Source organism: Apus apus, chromosome 1 (assembly GCF_020740795.1).
Source record: "Apus apus isolate bApuApu2 chromosome 1, bApuApu2.pri.cur, whole genome shotgun sequence".
Lineage (NCBI taxonomy): Eukaryota > Metazoa > Chordata > Aves > Apodiformes > Apodidae > Apus > Apus apus.
The window spans coordinates 115,801,236-115,825,494 of record NC_067282.1 but is presented as its reverse complement, the minus strand read 5'-3'; the positions used below and the strand labels follow the sequence as shown (position 1 = coordinate 115,825,494).

At 41.3% G+C, this 24,259-nt stretch overlaps 1 protein-coding gene across 1 annotated transcript; it reads right to left on the bottom strand.

Moving 5' to 3' along the window:
* Positions 1-7,683: 7,683 nt before the first annotated feature.
* GPR143 (G protein-coupled receptor 143) lies at positions 7,684-20,218 on the bottom strand. Its single transcript, XM_051634730.1, has 8 exons — positions 19,975-20,218; positions 18,198-18,307; positions 15,201-15,295; positions 13,887-13,979; positions 13,268-13,377; positions 11,979-12,087; positions 9,397-9,514; positions 7,684-7,986 (listed from the first exon to the last, which is right to left on the bottom strand). The coding sequence occupies exons 1-8, from the start codon at positions 20,216-20,218 to the stop codon at positions 7,684-7,686; spliced, it is 1,182 nt and encodes a 393-aa protein (XP_051490690.1).
* Positions 20,219-24,259: the final 4,041 nt, after the last annotated feature.

The following is a 24,259-nucleotide window of genomic DNA, read 5'->3' as shown; positions in this document are numbered from 1 at the left end:
TCCAACATCCCCCACACATTATAGCCTTTTCTAAATCTAAGGGCGTTAGAATAATTGGGGCACAGAAGGCACCTACTGTAATACAGATAACTAACAAGTCTGTTTTTCTAGTAGCTCTTTAACACAATATTGTGTTTTCTCCTTTCATTCTGCCTGTGAAAGGTACTCCAGATGAAAAATGAGATCAGTTTAGGCTCAGTCACACAGTCTGTAGAAGGAAACGCAGCTAACAAAATAGAGTCAACTCTATGTCACCATAAGTGATAAAGTTCACTAATGCTTCAGTAAATATAATTGGTCTGAAACTGCCTTATCCCATATTAACTTGTGAAAGCACACATAATATATTAGACATCGTGGAAGTTTTTATTTGGTTTTGTTATCAGCTAACCACAGAACAATCACTCCTGCAAAAGGCAGAGAGGTTTCCAGGGCTCTAAAAACTCCCTGATCCTGAAGACATGCTAATCAAGATTCAGAGCTGAGCTTTCTAGCTTTGCTACATCAGTGTTTCTATATTAACTAGAAACATGGGCTTTTCTATGTATGGATGCCACCTTTGGGTCTCACCAGTGCTTCCATTATATGGTGTTTGACACAATTTACACAATCCTGGGGTGGGTTCTGGCAAGGTTGCCCATCCCTTTGGCCTTTCATCCCTCACTCTAGAGATGCCATGTATAGCAGATGTTTTCTCAAGGATCTCAGTTACACAGCACACACAAAAACATCCCTACACATGTTGATACTTTCTGTAGATTGAGCCATGCAAGCTCACAGCTGAGCAGGTTCTCATTGTACCTACCACACATTTGAACACACTGCGCTGGGGCAAGGGCAGACTAGCTGGGAACATAGCCTAAACATGGGGCTGCCAAAGGTCTAGGGTGATCCTCTTTCTAGGTAGGATGATCTGATTTCTTTTCTAGCACCCATTAAGGCTTGTAAAATGTGAGCACACAGAAGATGGAGAGAGCTAGGCACCTGTTTTTCTCAGTTCTGTGGAAGAAAGTGCTTTTAGGAGGTTTGTTTTGGGTGTAAGCTTTAATGTTACCATCACTCAGTGAATTTTCTCAACCTTTTGGAAGCTTTACCTACTTAAGGGGTTTAGATCTCTGCATATTTAAAAGTTTGCTTAGAGAGGTGGGGTGGGAGAACCAACTCGCCAAACATCACACAGGCTATCCTAGCAAATATAAACCACCTAGGAAAACAGACTCTCATGTATCCCTGGATTTAACTGTGCTCTCTATCTTTCTCTCGGTAAGACTGCATCTTCTTCAGCTGCCAACTTCAGTGTCCACACAGATGCATGCTTGTTCCTTAAAGGATGAGTGACCTAAGCATCATCTGATCAGTCTTAAAATTTTGTGGTTTAGTTCATCTGAGATTACTGTAAACTTGAGGAATCCCTTAAAATCAAGAACATTTATGAAGGTCAGATAGCTTTTCATCATGAATGCACAACGACAATATCTGAATTACAATTCAAGTCCTTTATACAGTGAATGGGGGGAGGGAGGAAGCATATTTAGCATTTAACTTTCTACTTTCTCCATGTATTTGGTCTACAAGGGCTTAATCACAGAATCAAACACAGAATCATAAAATGTATTGGGTTGGAAGGGACCTCTAAAGGTCATCTAGTCCAACCCCTCTACAATAAGCAGAGATATCTCCAACTAGACCAGATTGCTTGGAGCCCCATCAAGCCTGATGTTTAATGTTTCTAGGGATGGGGCCTCCATCACTTCTCTAAGCAACCTGTTCCAATGATGCACCCTCATATTAAAAGAACTTTTTCCTGATGTCCAACCTAAATCTCCCCTTTTCTAGCTTAAAACCATTACCCCTTGTCCTGTCATTACATGGCCTTGTGAACAGCGCTTCCCCAGCCTTCTTACAGGCCCCTTTCAGGTACCAGACGGTCACTCTAAAGTCCCCCCAGAGTCTTCTCTTCTTCAGGCTGAACAACCCCAGCTCCCTTAGTCTGTCATCATAAGAGAGGTGCTCCAGCCCTCAGATCTTGTTGCCCTCCTCTGGACACTCCAACAGGTCCACATCCTTCTTGTGCTGGGGGCTCCAGAGCCGGACACTGTGCTCCAGGCAAGGTGTCACCAAGGCAGAGCAGATCTGTCGGCCATGCTTCTCTTGATGCAGCCCAGGATGCAGTTTGCCTTCTGGGCTGCAATTGCACATTTGGTGGCTAATGTCCAGTTTTTGATCTACTAGTACCCCCAGGTCTTTTTCCACAGGGCTGTTCTCTAGCCTGTCCTCCCCCAGCCTGTATCAGTATCTCTGGTTGCCCCAGCCCAGGTGCTGGACCTTCCACTTGGCCTTGTTGAACCTCATTAATTTCACCTGGACCCACTTCTACAGCTTGTCCAGGTCCCTCTGGATGGCATCCCATCCCTGTGGCATATCAGGGGGTGTAGTTAGGATTTTGGTATTCAGGCATATGGTGGACTTCATAAATGCAGGGCTTTAGTATGCAAGAGGTCTGCGTATTCAAGTACTTCATTATTTTACTAGTGCTCGTATTTTAGCTTTACAATTAGCCTGGACATCTGGCCAAATAAAATAGCCACTAAATGTGTCAGGCTGGCAGGTCAAATACAATCCCATGAGTCCCCTTCCACCAACAAAGAGCAGCTAGGGGTGTTTAAGAAAGTATTACAGGATATGAGAGGAGACTTTTAGTGGAAGTTTTCATTTTATCTCTGAAGGTTTAAAAATAAGTCTTGGTGAACATAGAAGACACTGTGTATGGTTGGATTTGATAAGCTGGCTGGGAGATGAGGAGGATGTTGAATAGAGGCAATTCTGCTGCGCTATCCTGTATGATTAGATGTCTTTTTATGGGATCCCACTACAACAATTTTATTTCAGTACATGGATTAAACTTCTTTGGTTTTTGTTTTGTGTTTGTTTTGGTTTTTTTTTAATCTACCTTTTCTTTTCCCCTTCCAATAAATTTAGGAAGACTTTGTTGTGCTCTGATATGCCCAGATTGTAATACACTAAAATTGGCAATTGCTGTACTCTCAAATCTTAGCACTTCAGCTACACATATTTTACTAGATCTGATCTCATTCCCTGTTTTCTCCTCCTTGGAGTCACATCTTGCTGTGCCAGAGAAACGGTTGCATCCCTGATCATGAACTGAAGAACTTCATGACTGTGGAAGAGACTCCCCTCTCACAGGCAGTGTATGATGAAGTCCATAGACTCCAACTGCATCTATCGACTTCATTATTGACAAGATCTTTCCCCTGTTAACCCAAGACATGTTTGAAACACGTCTTAGAACACAAATATTCAGGCCAGAGACAAGCACCTCCCACGCTCACCAGAAGCAGCCTGCCAGCATGCTCTTAAAAATAAGCATTTTTTGAAGCAACATTTGGTACAGTCACAGGCTGGAAATCCAGATGCAGAAATGAACAGACCGTGATGACTAAGCAGATAGAAATTACTGTCCAAATGAAAAAGAGAATGTTTTCCTATGTGCTATTAAGTGCAGGTTTTCAGTCAGGAGAAGGTGGGTGGCACCTTTAAGAAGGCAGTGTTTTGGTTGGTGTTATAGCTGTCCTATCCAGGATACAGTGTCTGTAGCATGCCCTCACTGAACCTTGGAGCACAAATTTAGTTTCACCCAAAATGAAGCCAGATGCAGCAGTCAGAGGCAGCGGTGTGCAGGCAGCAGGCACAGGCAGCAGGGGCAATGGGAAGATGCACCTCAAAAGCATGTTTGTGAAGGGAAGAGAAGGGCACACCCAGGAATGCTTTGCTTGAATTGTTCAACACTGAGGCAAGAGCAAGGTCCATGTGGGGTGAAATCAAATTCATGAGCAGAATAAATTGTCGCCCCATTTTAAGCCATGGAGCAATGTCTCAGGTACATTCACCACAGGCTGGCAACAGCAGGCAAGGAAACTCCTCACACCTACTCCTTCTGCAAGTTAAAAACTGCTTTCAGTTTGCTCTGCTATGCCCTTCTTTGTGTTCTCAGTGCATCAGCAGAAGCTTAGTTGTCTTTGCTGGTTGGGAACAGAGTTAATTTTCTGCATAGCAGCCAGTATGGGGCTATGCTTTGGGTTTGTGTTGAAAACTGTGTTGATAATACAGAGATGTCTCCCTTGCTGCTGAGCAGGGCTTACACAGAGTCAAGGTCTTTTCTGCTTCTTATCCCACCCCACCACTGAGGAGGCTGGGGGTGCTCAAGGAGCTGGGAAGGGAAGGGATACAGGTGGGACAGCTGACCCCAGCTGACCAGAGGGGTATCCCACGCCATGTAACATCATGCTCAGCATATAGAGTTGGGGAAGCAGGAGGAAGAGGTGACATTCAGAGCGATGGTGTTTGTCTTCCCAGGTAATGGTTAGGTGTGATGGAGCCCGGCTTTCCTGGAGATGGCCTGTCAGTGGGAAGTAGCGAAGGAATTCCTTGGTTTGCTTTGCTTGTGTGCACAGCTTTTGCTTTAGCTATTCAACTAATCTCAACCCGTGACTTTTCTCACTATTACTCTTTTACCACACTTTTACCAGTTCTCTCCCTCATCCCACCAAGGACGAAGTGAGCGGATGGCTGCATGGGGCTTGGTCGCCAGCTTGGGTTAAACCACAACATTGCCTTTCCTAAGTTCTCAGATGAGCCCTAATCTTTCATGATGACATCCAAAAGCAGAGACACACCACACACATGCCAAGGACAACCTTGAAAGAACAACAGAAGGCAGGGAGCAGAACATGGCCCATGTGAGAGGCTGCCCCAGGGCAGGGGTGCTCCATTCTAGCAGCCACCAGCACTGCTCATAGCCTCAGGGGGCTGAGTCACCATGTCTGTCCCTGTCCCACTTACTCCCTCAAGTAGCAAAAGGAAGAAGGGATACATTGTTCAGTTCTCTTGTAGGACTTATTGCTGCAGCCTGTCACCTCCCAAGTGCTTTCATGCCACATGGTTATTCCTGTGAAGCCAAAGGCTGTTCATTTCGTTTTGGGTTTTGCAGCTTGGTCCACACCTTAGCATCTGAAAAGGTTCACCAAGGATTCCACTGTCACCTTTTTCCTGATCTTTTGACCCTACAGCAATGAGTACTGCACTAAAAATTCCTAAGGTTCAATATAATCTGCTCCTGAGTCTCTGTGCTTTCTTACGTGCCTAGGAGAGAAATTACTGTGATGAAAGAAAGGATCTGGTGATCTGCCGTTATTTCTGACAGTTAAAACAGCAGTATAGAGCCATAAAACCACCAAGGTTTCTACAGGGCACAATGTAAAAGATTTGCTACAAACCAATTACATCTCTGTGATGATTTGCCTACATCATTATCAGATCATTGTTTGACACCTCTGTATCAAGTAATTAGTTCAAGAAGGCAATTTATTTCAAATAGATACTCAGCGCTTTTCTGTATAGTTAGTGCTGAACCTGCCTCTCTAATCACCCTGGGACTCCCCCGAGTAACATAGCAGCTCACATGTCACATTATTATCACACTAACTTTTCAGCTTTCTTTAATTGTATCTTTATTTTTTTACAATAGTTGGGACTGAACTGGGTTTGTAAAGAAAGGTGTGGACAGCCAGTGAAGTTCAGTCAAAATGTGAACAGAGTTTCATACAGAATCACACAGAATCGCTAAGGTTGGAAAAGACCTTCAAGATCAAGTCCAACTGTCTGCCCTACACCCTCATGACCACTAAACCATCTTCTGAAGCACCATGTCTATCCATTTTTTTAACACCTTCAGGGATGGTGCCTCCACCACCTCCCTGGGCAGCCTGTTCCAATGTCTCGCCACTCTTTCTGTGAAGAAATTTTTCCTAATATCCAGCCTGAACCTCTGCTGGTGCAACTTGACCCCATTTCCCCATGTCCTATCTCTGGTCACTAGGGAGAAGAAGCCAACACCCACTTCACTACAACCTCCTCTCAGGTAGTTGTAGAGAGCAATGAGGTCTCCCCTCAGCCTCCTCTTCTCCAGGCTGAACAGCCCCAGGATCCTCAGCCTCTCCTCATAAGACCTGTTTTCCAGACCCCTAATCAGCCTAGTTGCCCTTCTCTGCACCCTCTCCAGCACCTCAATGTCCTTCCTATGCTGCAGTGTCCAAGACCAAGTAGAGGGGCGGGATCACTTCCTGTGTTTTACCACCTGTAATTTCCTGGGTCATCTTTCTGTCCCTTTGTGTATATGGGGGTTACATTGTCTGATTTCCAGTCTGCTGGCACCTCTTCAGTCAGCCCCGACTGCTGATAAATGATGGAAAGTGGCTTGGTGAGCACCCCTACCAGCTCTTGCAGCACTCGTGCATGCATCCCATCCGGCCCCATAGATTTGTGCACATCTGTACAGTGCATCTGATTACTGACCATGTCCTTGTGGATTTTGGGGGAGATCATTCTGCTTCCCATCCCTGTCCCTTAGCTTAGGGAGCTGGATTCGCTCTGGTCCTGTTGCTGAAGACTGGGGTAAAGATGTAGTTTGTTTTTTTTTTATAACAGGGCCTGACCACACACTGAAGGGAGGGAGGTTACTTAGGGTCAAGGGACTTCCATTGTGCCATCAGTCAAATTGTATTGTAAACACCTTCCAGCACAACCAGACCTACATCAGGCTACTTTTACTTGTGATATGAAGTTAAAAGCCTGGTCTAGATATGGTCACCATTTTTTCTTAACTTTCAACTGAGTCAGGGACTTGTTTGGGTAAGGATATTCAGTGCACTGCACCAGATGAGGTATGTATCTGAGAAGATAACAATAATGGATTTAGTATCTCTTCCTTCAGCAGCTGAAGACATGAGGTAGAGCACACCACCAAGAAAGGTTTATTTATTCTACTTACTCTGTTTTTTGATGAGCACTCTGGTCATCTAGGTGTGTTTTGCAAATGTTATTTCTTAATGCACCTGGCGCTAACAGTCATAGTCCTGTTAGACAAATTCACATAAGGATCAAACTGACTCCATACAAAAAATAATTTGAATGGTTCTTTTTTCTTGAACCAACAGTGAACTGGAACCATTATATTGGAATGTTCAGGGGACTTAGGACAGGCCTGAATTATTATTTTTTTAAAGGACTTTCAGCTCCCTAGATAAAACCAAAGTAAAAATATATACAACAAGTTAAAAGAAGGTTTTGTCAGTGAGATACTCACACAAACAGGGAATATCTGTGTTTATGTCAAAGTTCTCTGTCACTAATGTTTTACCAGAGTGTCAAGGTTGGAAGTGGCATCTCAGAAACCGAAGAGCTTTAATTCTGGGTAAAGAAATTTATGCTGAGCAAGGCAAGTAAGGAAACACATTTAAAACCCCAACATATTAATAGTCCGTTTATTTAAACAAAAGATTCTTCTACCATATGGGGTTACAAGAGAGATTAAAACAAAGTGGATGAAAATTAATCATAAGTAACATAGAAGTTTTGCAGAGATACACTCCTGCTAAGGATCAGGCCTTTATACCTTTTCACACATATCCCGTAAGGCAATTGAAGACATAAACTGTAATTTCTCTCCATCTCCCATGCTCTCTCTCATGCATACACGAGTTATAGGAAATGCCATTATGCCACTGGGCACAAACCTTATTCCAGAGTAAGTAACGGTTCACACAGTGATGTGGTTTTCTGAGTCTTGACCACTGGAGAAGTGGGATCCAGCTCTGTGCCTACAAACTACCAGCCTTGGTAGATGGGAGAGCTCCTGGTTAACCTGGCCTCCCCGCCGCTTGTGTTATCTTCAGACAACATGCTTATAGCCTCATCTGTCTGCTGGCTGTCAGTTGTTGACACCTTCTTTGAATCATGGGTGCTGCTTTGGTAGTTCACAGGAGAGGGATAGGCATTTTCACCCGCGGTGGATGAGGACATCGATTCCCAGGGAATTTCTCTCTTGCGCCATTTCAGGTCCACTCTCAAGCCAGTCCAGCCATAGAAAGCTAACGTGAAGAGAAAGCCTTGCATCGGATTAAGAACTGCCTAGGAAAGAGAAATGCAACAGGAGTTGTACCAGCAAGGCTTCATTTTGAACTCCAGCAAAACATTTTGCATGCATTAACAACTTCCCTTCACTGAACAACTGCTGTCTTTAAAAAAATGTTATCTGCATGCAAATAAAAGCATATGTTGTTCTCACTGCAGACCCAAACAAGTCAGACTGAAATACCATGACCTATTGTTCCAAGATGCTGAGGCCATCCCTATGAACAGTAAGGATGAAATGGTTTTGTAGCATGAATTTTAGCTGGTCAAGGCCGTGGTGTGATTTTAATGTTCCCCACAAGCTTTAGACTTTTTTATTCACAAAAGCAAATACTGTATTTTTCACTAGAAGCCAAGCCAAATATATGAAAGTAGACAATAGCACACACAGTCAAGTTTTTAAAAATAGCAGGGATTGATCTGTCTAGAATTGCTTCATACCCCTGAGCCATTAAAAATATCCATCACAGCGGGATGGGAAAATGGGGAGAGACACTGAAAAATAAAATCCCAAGAGATTTAAGAAAAAATAAAAATTGTCTCTGTGCTGTGGGATGCTTGGCAAGTAAGTGGTTTTAGTTGTTTCCATTTTTCTCACGAGACAAGAGCAAATTATTTTTATAGACAATTTAAAAAATAGCTCAGTTCCTGGACCTCACCTCTTGCTCTGCAGGTGAACAGAAGCAGAGTCCCTGTGACATGAATATGTTTGCTCCTTATCGAGGGAGAAGGCTCTACCAAATCAGTTTCATTACTTAACCCTTCAATGCAAAATGGCTGAAGGGCTTAGCTACAGAAAGCGTGTCCAGGCCTTAACAGATATTTAACAGATCCTGAATAAACTCTCTTGGTAAAGGAACCTGCAGTATCACCTCTGAAAAATCCCTTGCCAAATATTTCAATAGGAGAGGCCAGCATCTTGCAGCTATTTTCTGGTGCATTGCTTTCAAGATTTTTCATGTATTTCTCCCCCGATACTTATCCAAATGTCATGATATAAGATGCAGTTGTTCTTTATAATAAAGAAAAGCCTAGTTACAAACAGCAAATTACCAGAAAATGCCCCTTTTATTGGGGAACTTGTTTTATGGTAGAGGTTAGTAAGGCTAGACTAGAATTCATTGTAGTGATCTGTTCTGGATCTTAAAGTGGGAGCAATCACTCACAGAGAGAATGCATGCTCCAGTAAACAGGAGAAAAAGTTGGCCTTTGGTAAATTTTTTGCAAAGTTTATATGTGAAAAGCGCTCTCAGTGACTACTGCTTCCTCTCTTATTTTCTGGTTTTCTTTCTTCATTTTCAGAGTGTTAATATCCCCAAAAATCATAAACCACCCACTACACTGGTCCTATTCCAGCAGTCTTATAAAGATAATTTCCGAGATGAAGCAACGTCACTGCTGACCTACCATTATGATCCATGTGATCAATGCAGCACTTCTGATGTTTTTCAGGGGCATGTCATTGATATCTGGCTGCATTTCAAGGTAGAACAAAAGGCTCTCGTTGATAATGTTGCATGACCAGCTATTGTAGCAATAAAGAGGAAGAGAACGAGACAGTTATATATATGTGTGTGCATATGTAAAATATGCTTTGTTTTCAAATTATATACTAATAAAGACAATGAGATTTTATTTTTTTTTGTAATGTTAAGCCTCAGTCTGAAGGAATCAGTAGGTCTCTGAGAACAAACACCAGACACCTGATAGCCCAGACCTAGACAAAGAAATCAATATAACAAACAAACAATTCAAGAAGCTGATCACTTGAGCTTGCCACAGAACAGAAAATGTAGGATAAAACTGAGATTATGAACAACTGTGATCCATAACAGGAACATCATGCATGCTGACTTCTTTCACATGTGTCTTAAAATCTCACATATAAGGAAGCCAAATATATGTTTGATGTTGTAAAAGGCTGCAGAAATTCTGGCTGGAGTTAGAATTTCGGGGTTAGATTACAGCAGATTTTCAAAATGTGCATTATAAAACCTACAAAACAAAACCAAATTGGACTTTAAAATCCTTAAAATGCCGTCATTTTTTCGGAATAAAGGTAATTTCTGTTTCCAAAGAAGGATAAGTATAATCAAACTTCATCCTGTTAAAGAAACTGAGGATATTCTACACTAAATGAAGGTTTTAGCAAGTGGCCGTAACTCCTCATGACTTCTAAATAGTCAAGCATTTCCTTATCGTTCTATTGCAGCGTCAGAAAGGAAATCATCAGCATCCATGTCATGCTTTCTAAAGGGGTTTATACACATCCAATTATATTTTCGTCACAGTGTAAAACCTCCTGCTCCTTCTCAAATCTGCAGGCATCGCTTCCACCCCAAGTTGCCCCAGCACTGTCTTTGACTAACTTGTCTCATATTTGACCTCTGGTATGGAAGGGCATCTTCCCTAAGTTTCTGAGATGGTACTACTTCAGCCTTTCCCCACAGTAACCTTTGAGGCAGTTTTACACTCTAAAATTTATTTTTTTGTAAGGAGACCAAAATCTGAAACTAGAGCTGTGTTTATATTTTGTAATAGTAAAGTCCAGAATAGAAATAAACAGATGTCCCCACTGTGTCCATGGGGAACTGGTCCTTTCTTTTATGCTCACTTCCAGACCAGCAAGCTGGCCGCCATTCCTTAGATTGCAGGGGACTTCTGTGGTGCCTCTGGGCTCCAGAATAAGGCTTGCTTTTTCCACAACTCTGGAAGCCTGGCTAAACCCCTGCTCATTATTTCAGCAGATTCCAGGAAGCAATGCTGGAGGCTTGTTCACTGCTCTCTCTCCCTCTCTCCTGCTGGCTACCCCACCCTTCTCAATAGAATCCTCTCTCTCGAGACAAGCAGACTCTGTATTTCCCCAAGACAAGACAATAATTTCCCTTCAGAACACTCTTGTGTACAGCAGTCAGGAGAAGATAAAAAGGCAGCCTTTCTCCCTGCTCATCATTTTTATGAAACATACATACCTGTGCACAAAAAAAAAAAAAAAAAACAGTTGTACAAACTGTTAAATTTGGCCAAACCATCTCACTACACCAGGGCTATTTTTTTCCTTCCCGTCACTTGTGTTACTCATGTAGGTAGTAAACACTTCACAGCGGGGACTGTTCCTTGCTAGGTCATTACACAGACCCTTGCAGAGTGGATCACTGCTCCTTCTGGTGCCTTTATTGCTGTGTGATAACAGTGACATCGCAGCAAAAACTATTTCCACAAAAGCAGGCCCTTTTTCATCTCAGTTTTGCTGTGTGTGCCTCCAGTACCTTCAGTTTCAGTCATCACTGGATGGAGCTGCAGAAGCAGAGGCACAGGCATTTGGGGATATGTGCATACTCCCTCCTTCCTCGCTTCCCTTGCTCCGTCTCTCCTCTATAACTCCTTTCTGTCCTACCCCAAAATACTGTTTTCATGGAGGAAGATGGAATATTAAAAAAAAAAAAATTAAAATATCAGTATCCTAGAGAGATTGCTGTCATATAACCCTCTATTTCCAGTTGACATCCATGTTTTTTTCACACACTTGAGGTCTGCAGACCACAGAGGCAGCTGCATTACACAGCCACAGGCAGGGCCACTCAGGCCGTCTTAGAAGCATATTTATTATAGGTGTTCAGTGATATGTTTGGTGACAAGAGGCTCTGAAAAATCTCAAGTACAGAAAGCCCACAGTGCTGGGGAGCTCCTGTTCCAGAGAGCTTTAGTCTGTCAAACCTTTTTTTTTTTTTTCTTTTGCCGTTGTTTTTTGGGGTTATCGTTTCCCTGTTGGTTAAATGTTTTTATCACTTCCTCACAGCCTTGTGATGCTACATGAGTGATTCAGCTACTTTGTGAACTAGTTTAGAACTGCTGCATCCTTAGACACCTTCCCTTCCAAGCAAAAAGAGAAAGAAATGAAGCAACTCATCAAACTCTGTTCTTCATCCTGACTCTCTCTAGCTGGGAAAATACAGTTTAAAATAAAATACCACAAATGCACCTCTTACCAAATAACGAATACCAGCATAATTTTGAAGAAGCGGATCTGGATCTCTGTCCCAAGCCGTCTCTCATTCTCTGTGTAAATTCCTTGTCTCCCTTTCAGCAAGGAAGCAACTGGAAAGTATGCAATTATGTTCATTAATACATGTGCATCTTGTTAGTTATAGGCACAGAGATCCAGAAGATAGATGTCTGTAAGGAGGGAAAAAAGGAACGGATGGATTTGCCTCCAGCAGCAGTTTAGAAGCTGCAAGAACTATAATCAATCTATATAATGTGTGATGTAAATTGTGTCTATTATGTGATGTTCAGATTAAAATAGGATACATTTTATCTTACTATGCACATTATGTTTCATTATGCAACTGATACAGCATCAGCTACACCTTTAAAACTTGAAGGATGCAGTGTCAGCAAAAATAGACAGTTTTGCCACATGCGCTTCAGATGTCACAAGGAATATACATATGCACAAACCCAAATATACTCAGTGTATATTTTCCCACAAAAAGAGAAACTTCTAGGAACAATTTTTTTGAGGAACAGCTGTTCCTTTGAAAATGCATATTACTGGGGATGCAGTGTAGATAGAATGAAGACTGAACTGAGAATACAAGGGCTTCTGTTGCTGCTTTTCTATATTCAATATGTAGATGATAAGTATGAATTCAGGTACTGCAAACTTCTAGAACCATATTACATGCAAAGAATGCATTGAATCTGTGGAGCTTTTTTTAATCTCATTTTTTCAAAGCCTTAGATAATAAATTAAATGGAAACTTCCAAGATCGCATCTGATTTGTGTACGATTCCCATTTGTTTCTTAATCTCAGATTCAGGACTGAAAAAATTGTAATAATATTTAATTATTTTTTTAGCTCCATGTCTGCCGAGAAGCTAAATCAATTATCAGATCTCACCCTCATTATCCTTAACACCAGAATACATTACATTTAAAAAATCCAGGTTGGTACCAATACATGGTAGAATTAGGCATCCACTACACACTGCCTAAAACACTTTAAATCAAGGGTCCTTTAGTAACATAGTAGAGGTTTTAGTAACATCTTTAGTAACATCTGTAGTAGAGGTTTATAACAGCATAGCTTGAGTATGTCATGAGGGCAAACTTCCCATCCAGATGGTATCTTCATTTCAACAGGCACTTCACTCCCACCCTTTGCTGTATCTTTATGATTTAATGAGGAGATATCCCACACCACTGAATACGCTTTTTACATTACTGTGTTGCTAAATAACACATACTGACTCACGCTGACCATTAGAAACATACCTGCTGATACTGTCCTCCTAAACAGGATAGGGTTGACCACCAGCACTAGCAGGAGTGGGGCATAGGTTGTGATATAATGTGGGATTGCATGCTCCAAGCCATTTTCACAGCTGAGAAGAAAACATTAAGAGCTTATGCTTTTTTTCACCCTCTTCCACATGTCTGACAGTTCTGGCTATTTTATATGTCATCTTTAACTTTAAAAAAATAAAAGGGATTAAGCAAACATCCTAAACTTTCATTTCACAGACCTTCAGCACCAGCTTACATGGGACACAAAGTTACTAACATGCACTGTTAGTGCATTTTTCTTGAATTTAAAGGAACAAATACAGAACTGAAACAATGACTGGGAGAGCAGTGGCTCATAGCAGAAGCACTGTCACAGCAACTATCAACCAGCAGTATTCCCAAGTGCCTCTCTTGCTGGCTATATTTCTGCAGGGCCCATGGAAACCCAGGCAGGTATTTCCAGGATTACACTGACTCAGTGGAACACACTTGTCAAGGACCAAAAAAGCCCAACATTTGAACATCTGCCTCCAAAGCTGACTGAAAATACATTCAAATGAGCAGAGAGTGCTAAGATTTTATGGGCTGTTCCCAAAGCCCTGCTTACCTGGAGAGAGAAGGGTAGTAAAGCAGTGCAATTCCCTCCACACAGAGCATCACGGCCAGGCCCCAGGTCATCATGTGGTACAGCACAATCGTACTGCAGGCACCAATCAGAACAACAGGAGTAATTAACAATGTGAAACCTTACACTTTGCACATTGCAACATAAAAATAAGACCCTCACTGAAACGGAGCTTTACAGATACGAAATGTTGTAGAACAACACTGACCGTACATTAAACTAAGGCAAGCAGGTGGGCTCCTTTCAGAAGGAGGATGAGCCAAAGCAGTCATTCAGGCACGCACGCAGACCTCCTGTGTGCTCCAGCTTGTATGGTGGAAAGCTCTTCCCTTATGCCCAAGTCTCCAGAAGGAGATGAAAATTTAAGAAGGGAGCCGAACAGTCAAATAAAGCACACTTCTGTAATTTTTAGATAATTATGTTTCTCTTAGGGTAGGGAGGTTCTGATCTGTGAGTGTTGGAAGTCTTTCATTTTTTACTCTGATCTCAGGCCCCAGTACACATGATTTTTTTTTTTACTTTTTTTTGTTTGTTGTTAATATGGATGGGAGAAGAAGGTAGGTCCCAGTTGTTTCAGACTAGAACTGTGGGACTTTTCAAAATCAAGTTTCTCCAGTACCTGACTGATCAGCATTATCTGGGTACAGAGTCGTGTAATTCCATGTTAAGCAGTAGCCACTGAAGGTCATTTTGCCCTTCTAACAACCAACTTAGAAACACCTTGTGTTTTCTGTTTGGCATTAAAGCACTGTACTTCCTGAAGTGTTTAGGTTCTTCTGTTATAGGCATAGCAGAAGAAAATATAGTAAATATATACAGTTTTTTCTCAAAAATGCTACAAATAAACATCATAATGACAACACTGAGAAGTGGATAAAATAGAAAATCTGAGAAAAAAAAGTGGAAAATTATATGAAATTCAGCATTTTCCCATTCCTACTTTTTATTTTCAGGATAACTGTTTTGCCACAAGAATCAAATTCAGATACAGAGTAGGGACAACTGTAGTATCTCACTGCAATAAGGTTTATAGAGCCTGATCTGCTCTCTATTTTTCCAAAGGTCAAATGAATTCAGTTACATTTAAATTCTAGTTGGACATGAACAAATCAATATCTGAGCATTGCCTTGGCAGTTTAACCACTTGACACATGACTTATCCATAATATTACCTGGCAACCATATGAACATCAGATGTTTGTACAAGCTTCACTTACACACTTAGGTAGCTGCGGTCAAACATGGACATACAGTGTTGAAAGGAAAATGACAAACTCAGAGCTTTAATTCCAGTACCTCAGTCCAGCTGATCTTCTTACCACCAAGTAAGAATCAATGGCGTAGCAAAACAGCCACCAGAAGCCAGCGCTGTATAATAGCTGGATCCACACCTGCAGGGAAAAAAGTGCCAAATCTCACAGCTGCTCCCAAGTCTTTAGCCTGGTGATTGGTTCTTCCTATTTGTGTATTTTCCAGCTGGAATTGTGAAGTATGAATTCTCACTCAAAATCAAGTCATAGGTTAGCTGGACAGCATTTGCTTTCACAGCTCATCCAGTTGCTTAGAAAACCTGTTATTTACCTTTCCAGTCCTAGCCCCCAGTGTTGTGAGTCAAGCCCAAACTAAGATTCTTACATAATAAATTTAGAAGGAGGATGTTGTAATTGTAGGTTAAAATTTCAGTAGTTTTTCAGTAGCTGAGGCATGAAAATATAACTGAAAACAGCACACCTATGCATTGTGGGTTCTGCATGTGACAGGCATTTATCCAGCATACAATAAGCTGACTCGGGGAACAGTTATTAAGAAAAAAAGTAATTAACAATAATAACACTCACCTTCTGGAAAAAAATTATCCATACTGAACTCCCTGACTGATTTCTTCAACAAAAATCCACAAGAAACAGGTTCAAGTCAAATTCCACAGCATTAGTGAGGTGGCCCCATGCATTTTTCCTGTGAGCCTGTATAAGATAAGTGACCCTCCTTTGCTTCTGTTTATAAATTCCAAATTTCTTCCCCAGAGGAGCTGGCTTTTTGCAATAGCCTGGAATTATTTTAATATTCAGATTAATTTCCCTCAGACCTGTCTTCCAGTTCTCATCTAAGTATCTTTTATCACAGCTCCATGGTACTATCCTTTTACAGCTGGAAACCAACATACTTGTTACTGAGCCAAACAGCAGTGAATAGAGAGCTACCATTTCTTCCTCTAAAGGTAGATCAAGGTGGGAAATACTTCTTCCACCATGAGTGTAGACCCTGCTTCTAGTTATTTGTGACATTAATTTGTCAGTATTTAATTAAAACACATTGTTATTGCATATTTTTTGCTACTGAACAGGAGTGCGATAAAATTTGCTAGTGCACAGGAGTCAGAAAACAAAATTCCAGGCTTCTTTGTAATACACTTTATCCATAACACTCAGCATGTAACTTCATCTGCACTGTTGTACATTTACAGTTAAAAAACTGCACAATTTACTATATACACACACAGACATAAAAAAAAACAAACAACAAAACCTTTTGGGTCTTTCCACACAGAAAATCCAACTTAGACAAGACTGTCTCCAAAAATAATACAAATCAGATGCACCTAAAGCCAAAATCTTCATATACTACCTCACTTTTTTGCAAAATTACACATTTTGCTACAGCACTTGAGAGAATGCCCCTCTGCTGCCCGGAGGGTGTTATTCAAAGGAGATGTTTAAATGCCTCACTATTTGGAGTTGTTGTTGGCTTGTGGGTAAGTGAAATCAAGAAATTGTACTAAAAGAAAAATAAAATAGAATCAGAAACATTTTATTAACTCACACAAGAATATGATGGAGGAAGTGAGTGGAAGGAGTGTTATTTTTCATTCCAATATAATTAAATCTAAACTTAGGAAGTGACTCAAACTACAGCACTTTGCTGGAGCCCAAGTAAGGGAAAATAAAATCTGTGGTAGACCGCTGTGCCACTCACCATCTAACCTGAGATCAAAATGAAAAACAGTCTGCATACCGTACCTTTGTGACTGCCTTAAAAATACTATTTTTTGTGTTAAGAGCCAGAAAGTGACATTTAAGACATAGGGAAACATGGTTTTTAATAGGATGTTCTCGCTACAAGATAATAATGTTGCTTGTTTTTCCTTCCTCAAAGAAAAAATAATAAAATTCAAAATTTGTATCTAATAAGCTAAACTTTATGATAGAAATGAAAATTGATAGCATCCATAGATGTGTACAAGTGATATTTGCTTCTATAGCACAACACTATCACGACTGAAATTGTCATTATACGGGCATATAAGGTAGTGAGTTGCATTTTGGCGCTTTATTTATTGATTTAAAAACTACTGGAGTTGACTAATTTTGTTTACAGGCAGAAATCCTCTTCTATATTGTAAACATTGAATTGTAAAGCATGTGCCAGTGCAAACCAAACCGATGGTTTTACAACCTGTTTGGGAATGTCTGTAGTATTCTTACTCCTTCATATCCCTAAGTTGAGTACAGGTCTGCCTGCCACTATCCCTGCACTCCTGCAACTGGCAGGTACTGGCCTTGTCAGGCCACACCTGGAACTCTGTTCAGTTCTGGTCCCTACTACACAAAAAAGATGTGGAGAGGCTGGGGAGGGTCCAGAAAAGAGCCACAAAAATTATCAAAGGACTGGGAAGCATGTGATACGAGGAAAGGCTGAGAGAACTGGCCTTGTTCAGCCTTGAGAAAACAAGGCTCAGGGGAGATCTTATCACCATACTACAGTACTTAAAGGGTGGCTACCAAGAAGATGGAAACGCCCTTTTTTCAAGGAGTCATGTGAAAGAGACAAGGGGTAATGGGTGTAAGTTACTCCTGAGAAGATCCCAATAGGACATTAGAAGAAAATGTTTAAGAAGAGTCAGACTTTGGAAAATCTCCCCAAGGAAGTGATGGATTCCCCAGCACTGGACACTTCTAAGACTCAGCTTGACAGGGTACTGGGCCACCTCATCTAAGCTGTGCTCCTACCTAGAAAGGTTGGACCAGATGATCCTTGAGGCCCCTTCCAGCCTGGCATTCTAGGATTCTGTGATACTACAAAAAGCTTGGGAACAGCATAGCACCCTGCCTGCCTGGAGCCAGGCTTTTGGCATGAGGCATGAATGCACTTGCAGAGGTGTGGCAGAGGCTTGAAACCATCATAGCCAGGCTCTGACTCACAGCTGAATTTCCTCTTGGACACAGTGGTTTGCCTTTCAGACTCCCCACGCTGTCAACCAGGTGCAGGAGCAGGGGAGATTATCTCTATACCTACCGCACTCCCCACACAGAAAACAGAAGGCCACACGTCGGTCCCATTCACCGCAGAAATGTTAGCTATGAAGCCTGGGAAGCCCAGCCATACACTTGACCTGAAGATTATGCCTAAAGAAAATAAATAAATAAATAGTAAAAAAATAAGTACTAATGCTTTGAATGTGCTGCTGTGATTTGAGTCACATGCCTCTCCCCAGCCACATATTTCACATGGCAGCCCAGATTTTGTGCATTCACAGCAAGGCCATGGCTGCTGAGGACCAGAGCAGGAGCAACTGCACTATTTAAACATCCTTGTAATCACTCAGGAAAGGCAGCCCCAAGAGTCTGAAGCTGCTGGGACTTGAAATGTTATGTTGATTAAAATCTCACCTACAGATAGTGTCACGCGTTTCCCTAAAATGAATTTTGCAACATTTAACAGATTGACATAAAATAGTAACTATTTGCAGTTTTACAAGTTTACCATGCTAATACTAATTTCTCTGTAATCCCTCATTGCAGAAAAAAGTTATTTCCTACATTTTGCTGTCTTCATTTTCACAAGCAGCCTCAGGACTGAACAAAGCAAGACTGCCATTATGTAAGAACAATGCCCATTTTAAAAAAATTAACGTACTGTTTGTTAATGAGATTTTCTGGGTTTGCTTGAAATAGGCATTAAAGCACCAACATATAGCAGAACAAACCCGCCAGGTTTCTCACCAAGAGAACAGTTTCCTACCCACTGAAGTGAATTTAATTCAAAGACAATGATGGATAAATAGTTTGAGTTTGCCAGTGAAAGAGAAAGGAGAAAAATAACTTATCTATTGCTGGCCTTATATGACTGAAAAGATCTTTTCCAAGGTGCACACACTTTTACCATATCTCCCTTTATTTCCCCCTCTATAATTTTTTTTACTGTTGGTACTTATTACGTATTGTGAGAGAACCTGGCTAGGTGAGAAAGGCAAAAAGATCTAAAATCCTACTCCCTTTCCAGGTGGCGAGACAGACTTGTAAAAGAGTACTACTTCTGTTATCTACTGTGAAGAAAAAATACGTTATTGTAGGAAAAAACTCATCTAGCTCATCCTGTATTTTCATGGCATGTGTTAAGGTAATTTATAGCTTTACACCAGATTTGACAGTAAATGCCATAGACTGACAGGACCGATCTAGACACATTAGTTTCAATTAGACTCATGGGTTTTGTTTCATTCTGTGTTGTTTTATTCTTCCAGCCTTATCTAGGGGCCAGGCAGCAGTTTGTCCTTGATAAAGGATCTTTGCTTGCATTTCAAAAGCCTGTGTCTAGTATGATTTGTATACAGCTGCAATTCAAATTCTTTTGCAGTGGACATGATTGCCCAGAGAAGTGGCTGGCACATGAACAAAATGGCAAACTTGGCCTGAGAGGATTTAAAAACATACAGGAAGTGCTTCTAAAATGTAGTCCTAAGGACTAGCTATGTGATGGCAGCTTTAGTTTTAAACACACTGCCTTGCCTCCACTTCTTTGCCTTCCTCTGAGAACCAGCCACTGTTCTGGATTTTTGGTGTAGATTTGTCAAGAGTTTTTACTTCTAAAATATAATTATTAAACAACACCTTTCTCCCCCAAAGGCCCGTCATTTTCTGATCTCACTTAGTCCAAATCTTTCTGTGAATACATACAGCATGCTTCCCTCAGAAATCTCTGCTGTCTACTCACCAGCTCCATTTGGGTATAGTACCTCACAGCAACAAGAGCCTGCTACAGAAAGGGTGAGGAACATCAAGCTGGTGCCTACCTAAGCCACCAACGATGTCACATACAGAGATAAGGAGAAGGATGGTGGAAGAGGAGGAGGCTTTGGGCATCTTCCGCAGGCTCTGTCCCTTCTTCGGCAGGAGCTGCAGGATGGTCAGGAGGAGGCTGACGGAGGCGCTGCCAATGCAAACCCCGCAGAAGACGGTAGGTTGGAAGTCCATCACGAGCTGTGTAGCTGCATCCCGGTTTGGGCAGCAGTAGGTTTCTAACCTGGGAGACGCCATGAAGCATCCGGCTGGTGGAGGGGCCCCAGAAGCAGAAGAAACTGCTGTTGCCTGCGCGAGGCAGCGTTCGCTTTTTCTTCACCCTCCCCATTAGTCCTCGGCGGTGAGAATCACGCGATGGATGGATCATGTGCTGCCGCTGCTGCTAGAAGTAAATCCCCTAGAGCTGCCTTTCTCAGCCTCTCCTAGCAAGGAGATCAGATCCGAACAAGAAAGCACAGTGTAATCTGAAACATGCCCCATGCTTGCTCAGAGCTATTGGCAGCAGTTCACTCACATATTTCTGCTTGCACAGCCTGTGATGCAGGAAGACTTAAACTCACCAGAGCATTGAAGATGGTTTAAACTAAATAAGGATGCAGATACCAAAGGAGAAGCATTACATTTTAATTGTGTTTCTTTTTAGTCTCAACCCACACAGCACCCTTTCATTACTGCAAATTAATTCAAAAAATGAGTCCAGGCAGTCCCAGCCTTTAAAGGCTATAAATCCACACCCTAACCCAACTAAATTTTAGTGATCTATCCCACTCGGCACTGTAATTAAAACTAGAAACATTATATCCTATCACTGTAGAAAGAAATTACATTTAGGAAGACAATATTAATCTCATCTTACGTAAACCATGAGCACAAGTCTTTAGCCTGTACTATCTGCATTGGATCAGCTTCACATGGAAAATTCTAGGACTTTTGATTTCTGAAGAATATTTGTTTTGATTTTTTAAATTTCTTGAGGGTTTAATACAAAAACATGAACTTGATCTGTAGTATTAAGCTATACATTATACTATATAAGCTAGACAATATACTTTAAGTCAGGGTCTTCTTAGACATAGCAGCAAATACTTGCAATCACAAATACAGACATAAATTCTCCCCTCTCAGCTGAGTTTCAAATTGTGTCAGGCCTCACCCCTCCAGAAAACCCATTTGTAGGAACATGTTCAGGAAATACAAGAGGGAGCATTGCCAACAGACTTGAAGCAAACTGGATGTTAAATAAGAGAGACATGGATTTTATCATTGGTCCTTGTATGAACAAATGACCTAATCTTTTATTTCTTTTATTCCAATGGCCTAGCTAATTTTTTAACAGAAATTATGAAGGCCTGATGAATGACAGTGGGATGTTTTGTGTGCAGGGGTTATAAAACACAAAGGCTTCAGCCAGCACGTTTGCCCTCAGTAGGGAGAAGAGCTGTCAGTCCTAAGTAAAACAGTACCTGCTGAGTTCTTCATTACACAAGACACCTTATACACTTAATCCCAGCACAAGAACAAACCCCACTGAGCTCATGAGCCTGCTGGCCATTGCTGGGGGACAGGTAGCCTCTCCATGTGGGATGGCAGTAGCAGGGCTTGGGTGGCAAGCTGGCAAGCCCAAGCTGCCCGGCACATGGTGCATCTACCCCGCCTGCTCCCAGGGGACTCCCAGTGCTCTGCCCCAGCTGTGTCACTGGAAAAGCATGATGTTAGCTTGCAGATTCATGATCCTACACAGAGGTGTCCGTATGTTAGCATGGTGTCTTTAAGTCTTGCATAGTCAATCAAGATATTGGGGAGCTAAGCCTAGAGTCTAGACTTAGCCTAAAGAGTTGTTCAGCTCTTCCTAAAATAAATGCACATGGTGACCTAAGTAGGCTCCAGTGACAGTAGTGGAAAATGAGGGACACACCATGAAAGACACTGAAATCCAGGCACCTGAGTTTGAGGCTGAGTGTTACCTGAATTTCTTGATGATTTCCAACATAAAGAGATTTACTTGCTTCATGCATGAGGACAGGTGAGTGACCTGGATGTTGCAATCCTATGTTTTGTTACTACCACATATACAAAAATATACTGGAGACAGCAAGGTTGCAAACCAGATTGCCCTACTCCAGAAATACAAACTCGTGTTGAGGTAAAGGAGAGTACCTATGCTCTGTTGTCAGTACAAGGTTGGGACTCCTTGGGCTACATTCCACCTCTGCTAGAGCAGAGGTGCACGGAGTTGCCACCTCTCTGTCAAGATGCTGCATTGCAGTCTACCTGGTTACTAAAGAAAAAAAATTAATCCACAGAGACAAATTATTATTTAAAATAAGGCAGCCATGTACCCCATACACCATGCAAATACATGCAAATTAAAATGTGTTTGCTCTTATTTGAAGGTAAATTTATATTGCTTGGTTTATACTTAGAACAGCAAAACTTCTAGATTATCAACAGAAAGAGAAACTGTTGAATAGAAGCCTTTCATTTCCACTCTCAGTTTCTAAAGTTGTTCCTCTCCCTATTCCTGTTGCCATTTTCCTCCCTTCAAAATTTGAAAAGCATGTCAAGTTGTTATTCTAGCTTATAGATAGGAATGTTTTGTGTGTTTTGCTTTTTCTGCTTATCATCTGTTTTCACGGATCCTAACCGTGGTTTTCTAGTTTGCCCATGTGGGTGTATAATCTTTATTATTGTAACTTCTCCCTCCCTATAATTCAGTTCTTTTGAAACTACTTTCACTCCTCAGTTGTAGTCTTATGCCCTAGAGATTAATTTATTTGTATCCTTCTCTCCTTTTCTCTCCACAGTTTTGTAAGCCATGCATCCTGTTTTTATTGCTGTACTTGTCTGAGGGGAGGATTGCTTTTTAACCTCTTCTGGGTACATTCCCTCCTTCTCTCTTGGGATTTGATTACACAGTTACTCACAGAGGGAGTAAGTGATTTTTATTGGAAGAAAAGCATATGACCTGTATCACACTTAATCCAAAAAGAAAATAAGGTGACTCATGAGTGAATGGTATCAGCCACAATACACTTAGATGTGTCTTTACATGTGGACATCTGAGGCAGAATGGGAGCTGGATCTGCCAAACTCATGAGCCAACTAAAATCTCAGCGGGTAAGTCCTAGCGAGTCTCTGGCCCTGATTGCTGGGCTTGAAGTATAAAGAGTCAGAATAGTCAAAGAAATTCAAAACTGGTTTGGCAGTCTTGTACCTGAGATTAATTTGGTTTCTCAAGATTATGAAAATAAGAGGATAAAAGCTGAGGATAGAGGCAAAGGAAACAGAAAAGTAATGAAAGAAAGTGAGATATGATTTATTTTGCCTTGTTAAGGAAACCTATTTAGTATTGAATAAAACATTGTTTTATAGGTCCTAATTCGCTTCCCTCTGAAGTTACCGACACAGTTCCCACTTCTGCCAGTGGTAGGAAACAGACCCACAAATACACTATATCTGTCATTTCTGCACCAAGGCAAGATCTCAGTTAAACAAATGGTGTAGCTTGGAGACAACCATTAACATGCATACAAGAAACATTTAAAAAATCCAAACCCTTAGCATTGCAAATACCAATCAATGAAACTCACCATGCAAATACAACATTGCACAATGCTGAAAATTCCAGTCCTGGTTTTGCCCATTGGCAGCAGTGTGCTCAGGAATGAGAAAAATACTCTTTGCAAGGAGACCGGGCAGGTACTCCATACGCACAGCTTTTAGAAATACCTACTCACACTCTCCTTGGACTGGGACATGATGTTTTAGTCCATTCCACATTAATCATTAAGATGAAACTCTGGCTTGCCTGCTTCTAAGGGAAAGCAACAGGTTTACAAAAATATGGCAGGCATTTCTGCTGGTAAGGAGTGTGCCATAGCTTATGTTTCAGTGTGCAATTACAAATACTTTAATCACTGTTTTAATTAAATCTGGGACTACAGCACTCATTTACAAAGGAGAAGGAAATTTATGAATATAGAGATAGAGGATAATTTATATATGTTTCAGTGTACAGTTCAGTGCATCACTGTCTGAATTTACAGCTTGCAATGCAAATCTTAGTTACTTTACAAATGTAAAAACGATATTTTGTCAACCATTTATGATGTTATAGCCTTTTACAGATTACCTGACAGAGCATTTCCCAAACTGATGAAAGCTGGGTCTGTCTTCAAGTTAAATGGATGCAATAAATTCAGCTATGATCTCTGCAACAGATCCTGCAATATGTTCTAAAGGCCTCAACATAAAAATCTTCTATATGCTTAGCATGGT

Excerpts from the sequence above, each read along its gene's own strand:
- GPR143 (XM_051634730.1), bottom strand. The coding sequence starts at position 20,218 with ATGGCGTCTCCCAGGTTAGAAACCTACTGCTGCCCAAACCGGGATGCA. Across the intron at positions 13,378-13,886 it reads TACTACCCTTCTCTCTCCAG|CTGTGAAAATGGCTTGGAGC; the intron begins GTAAGCAGGGCT and ends TTTTCTTCTCAG. Across the intron at positions 7,987-9,396 it reads TGATCACATGGATCATAATG|GCAGTTCTTAATCCGATGCA; the intron begins GTAGGTCAGCAG and ends TCTCTTTCCTAG.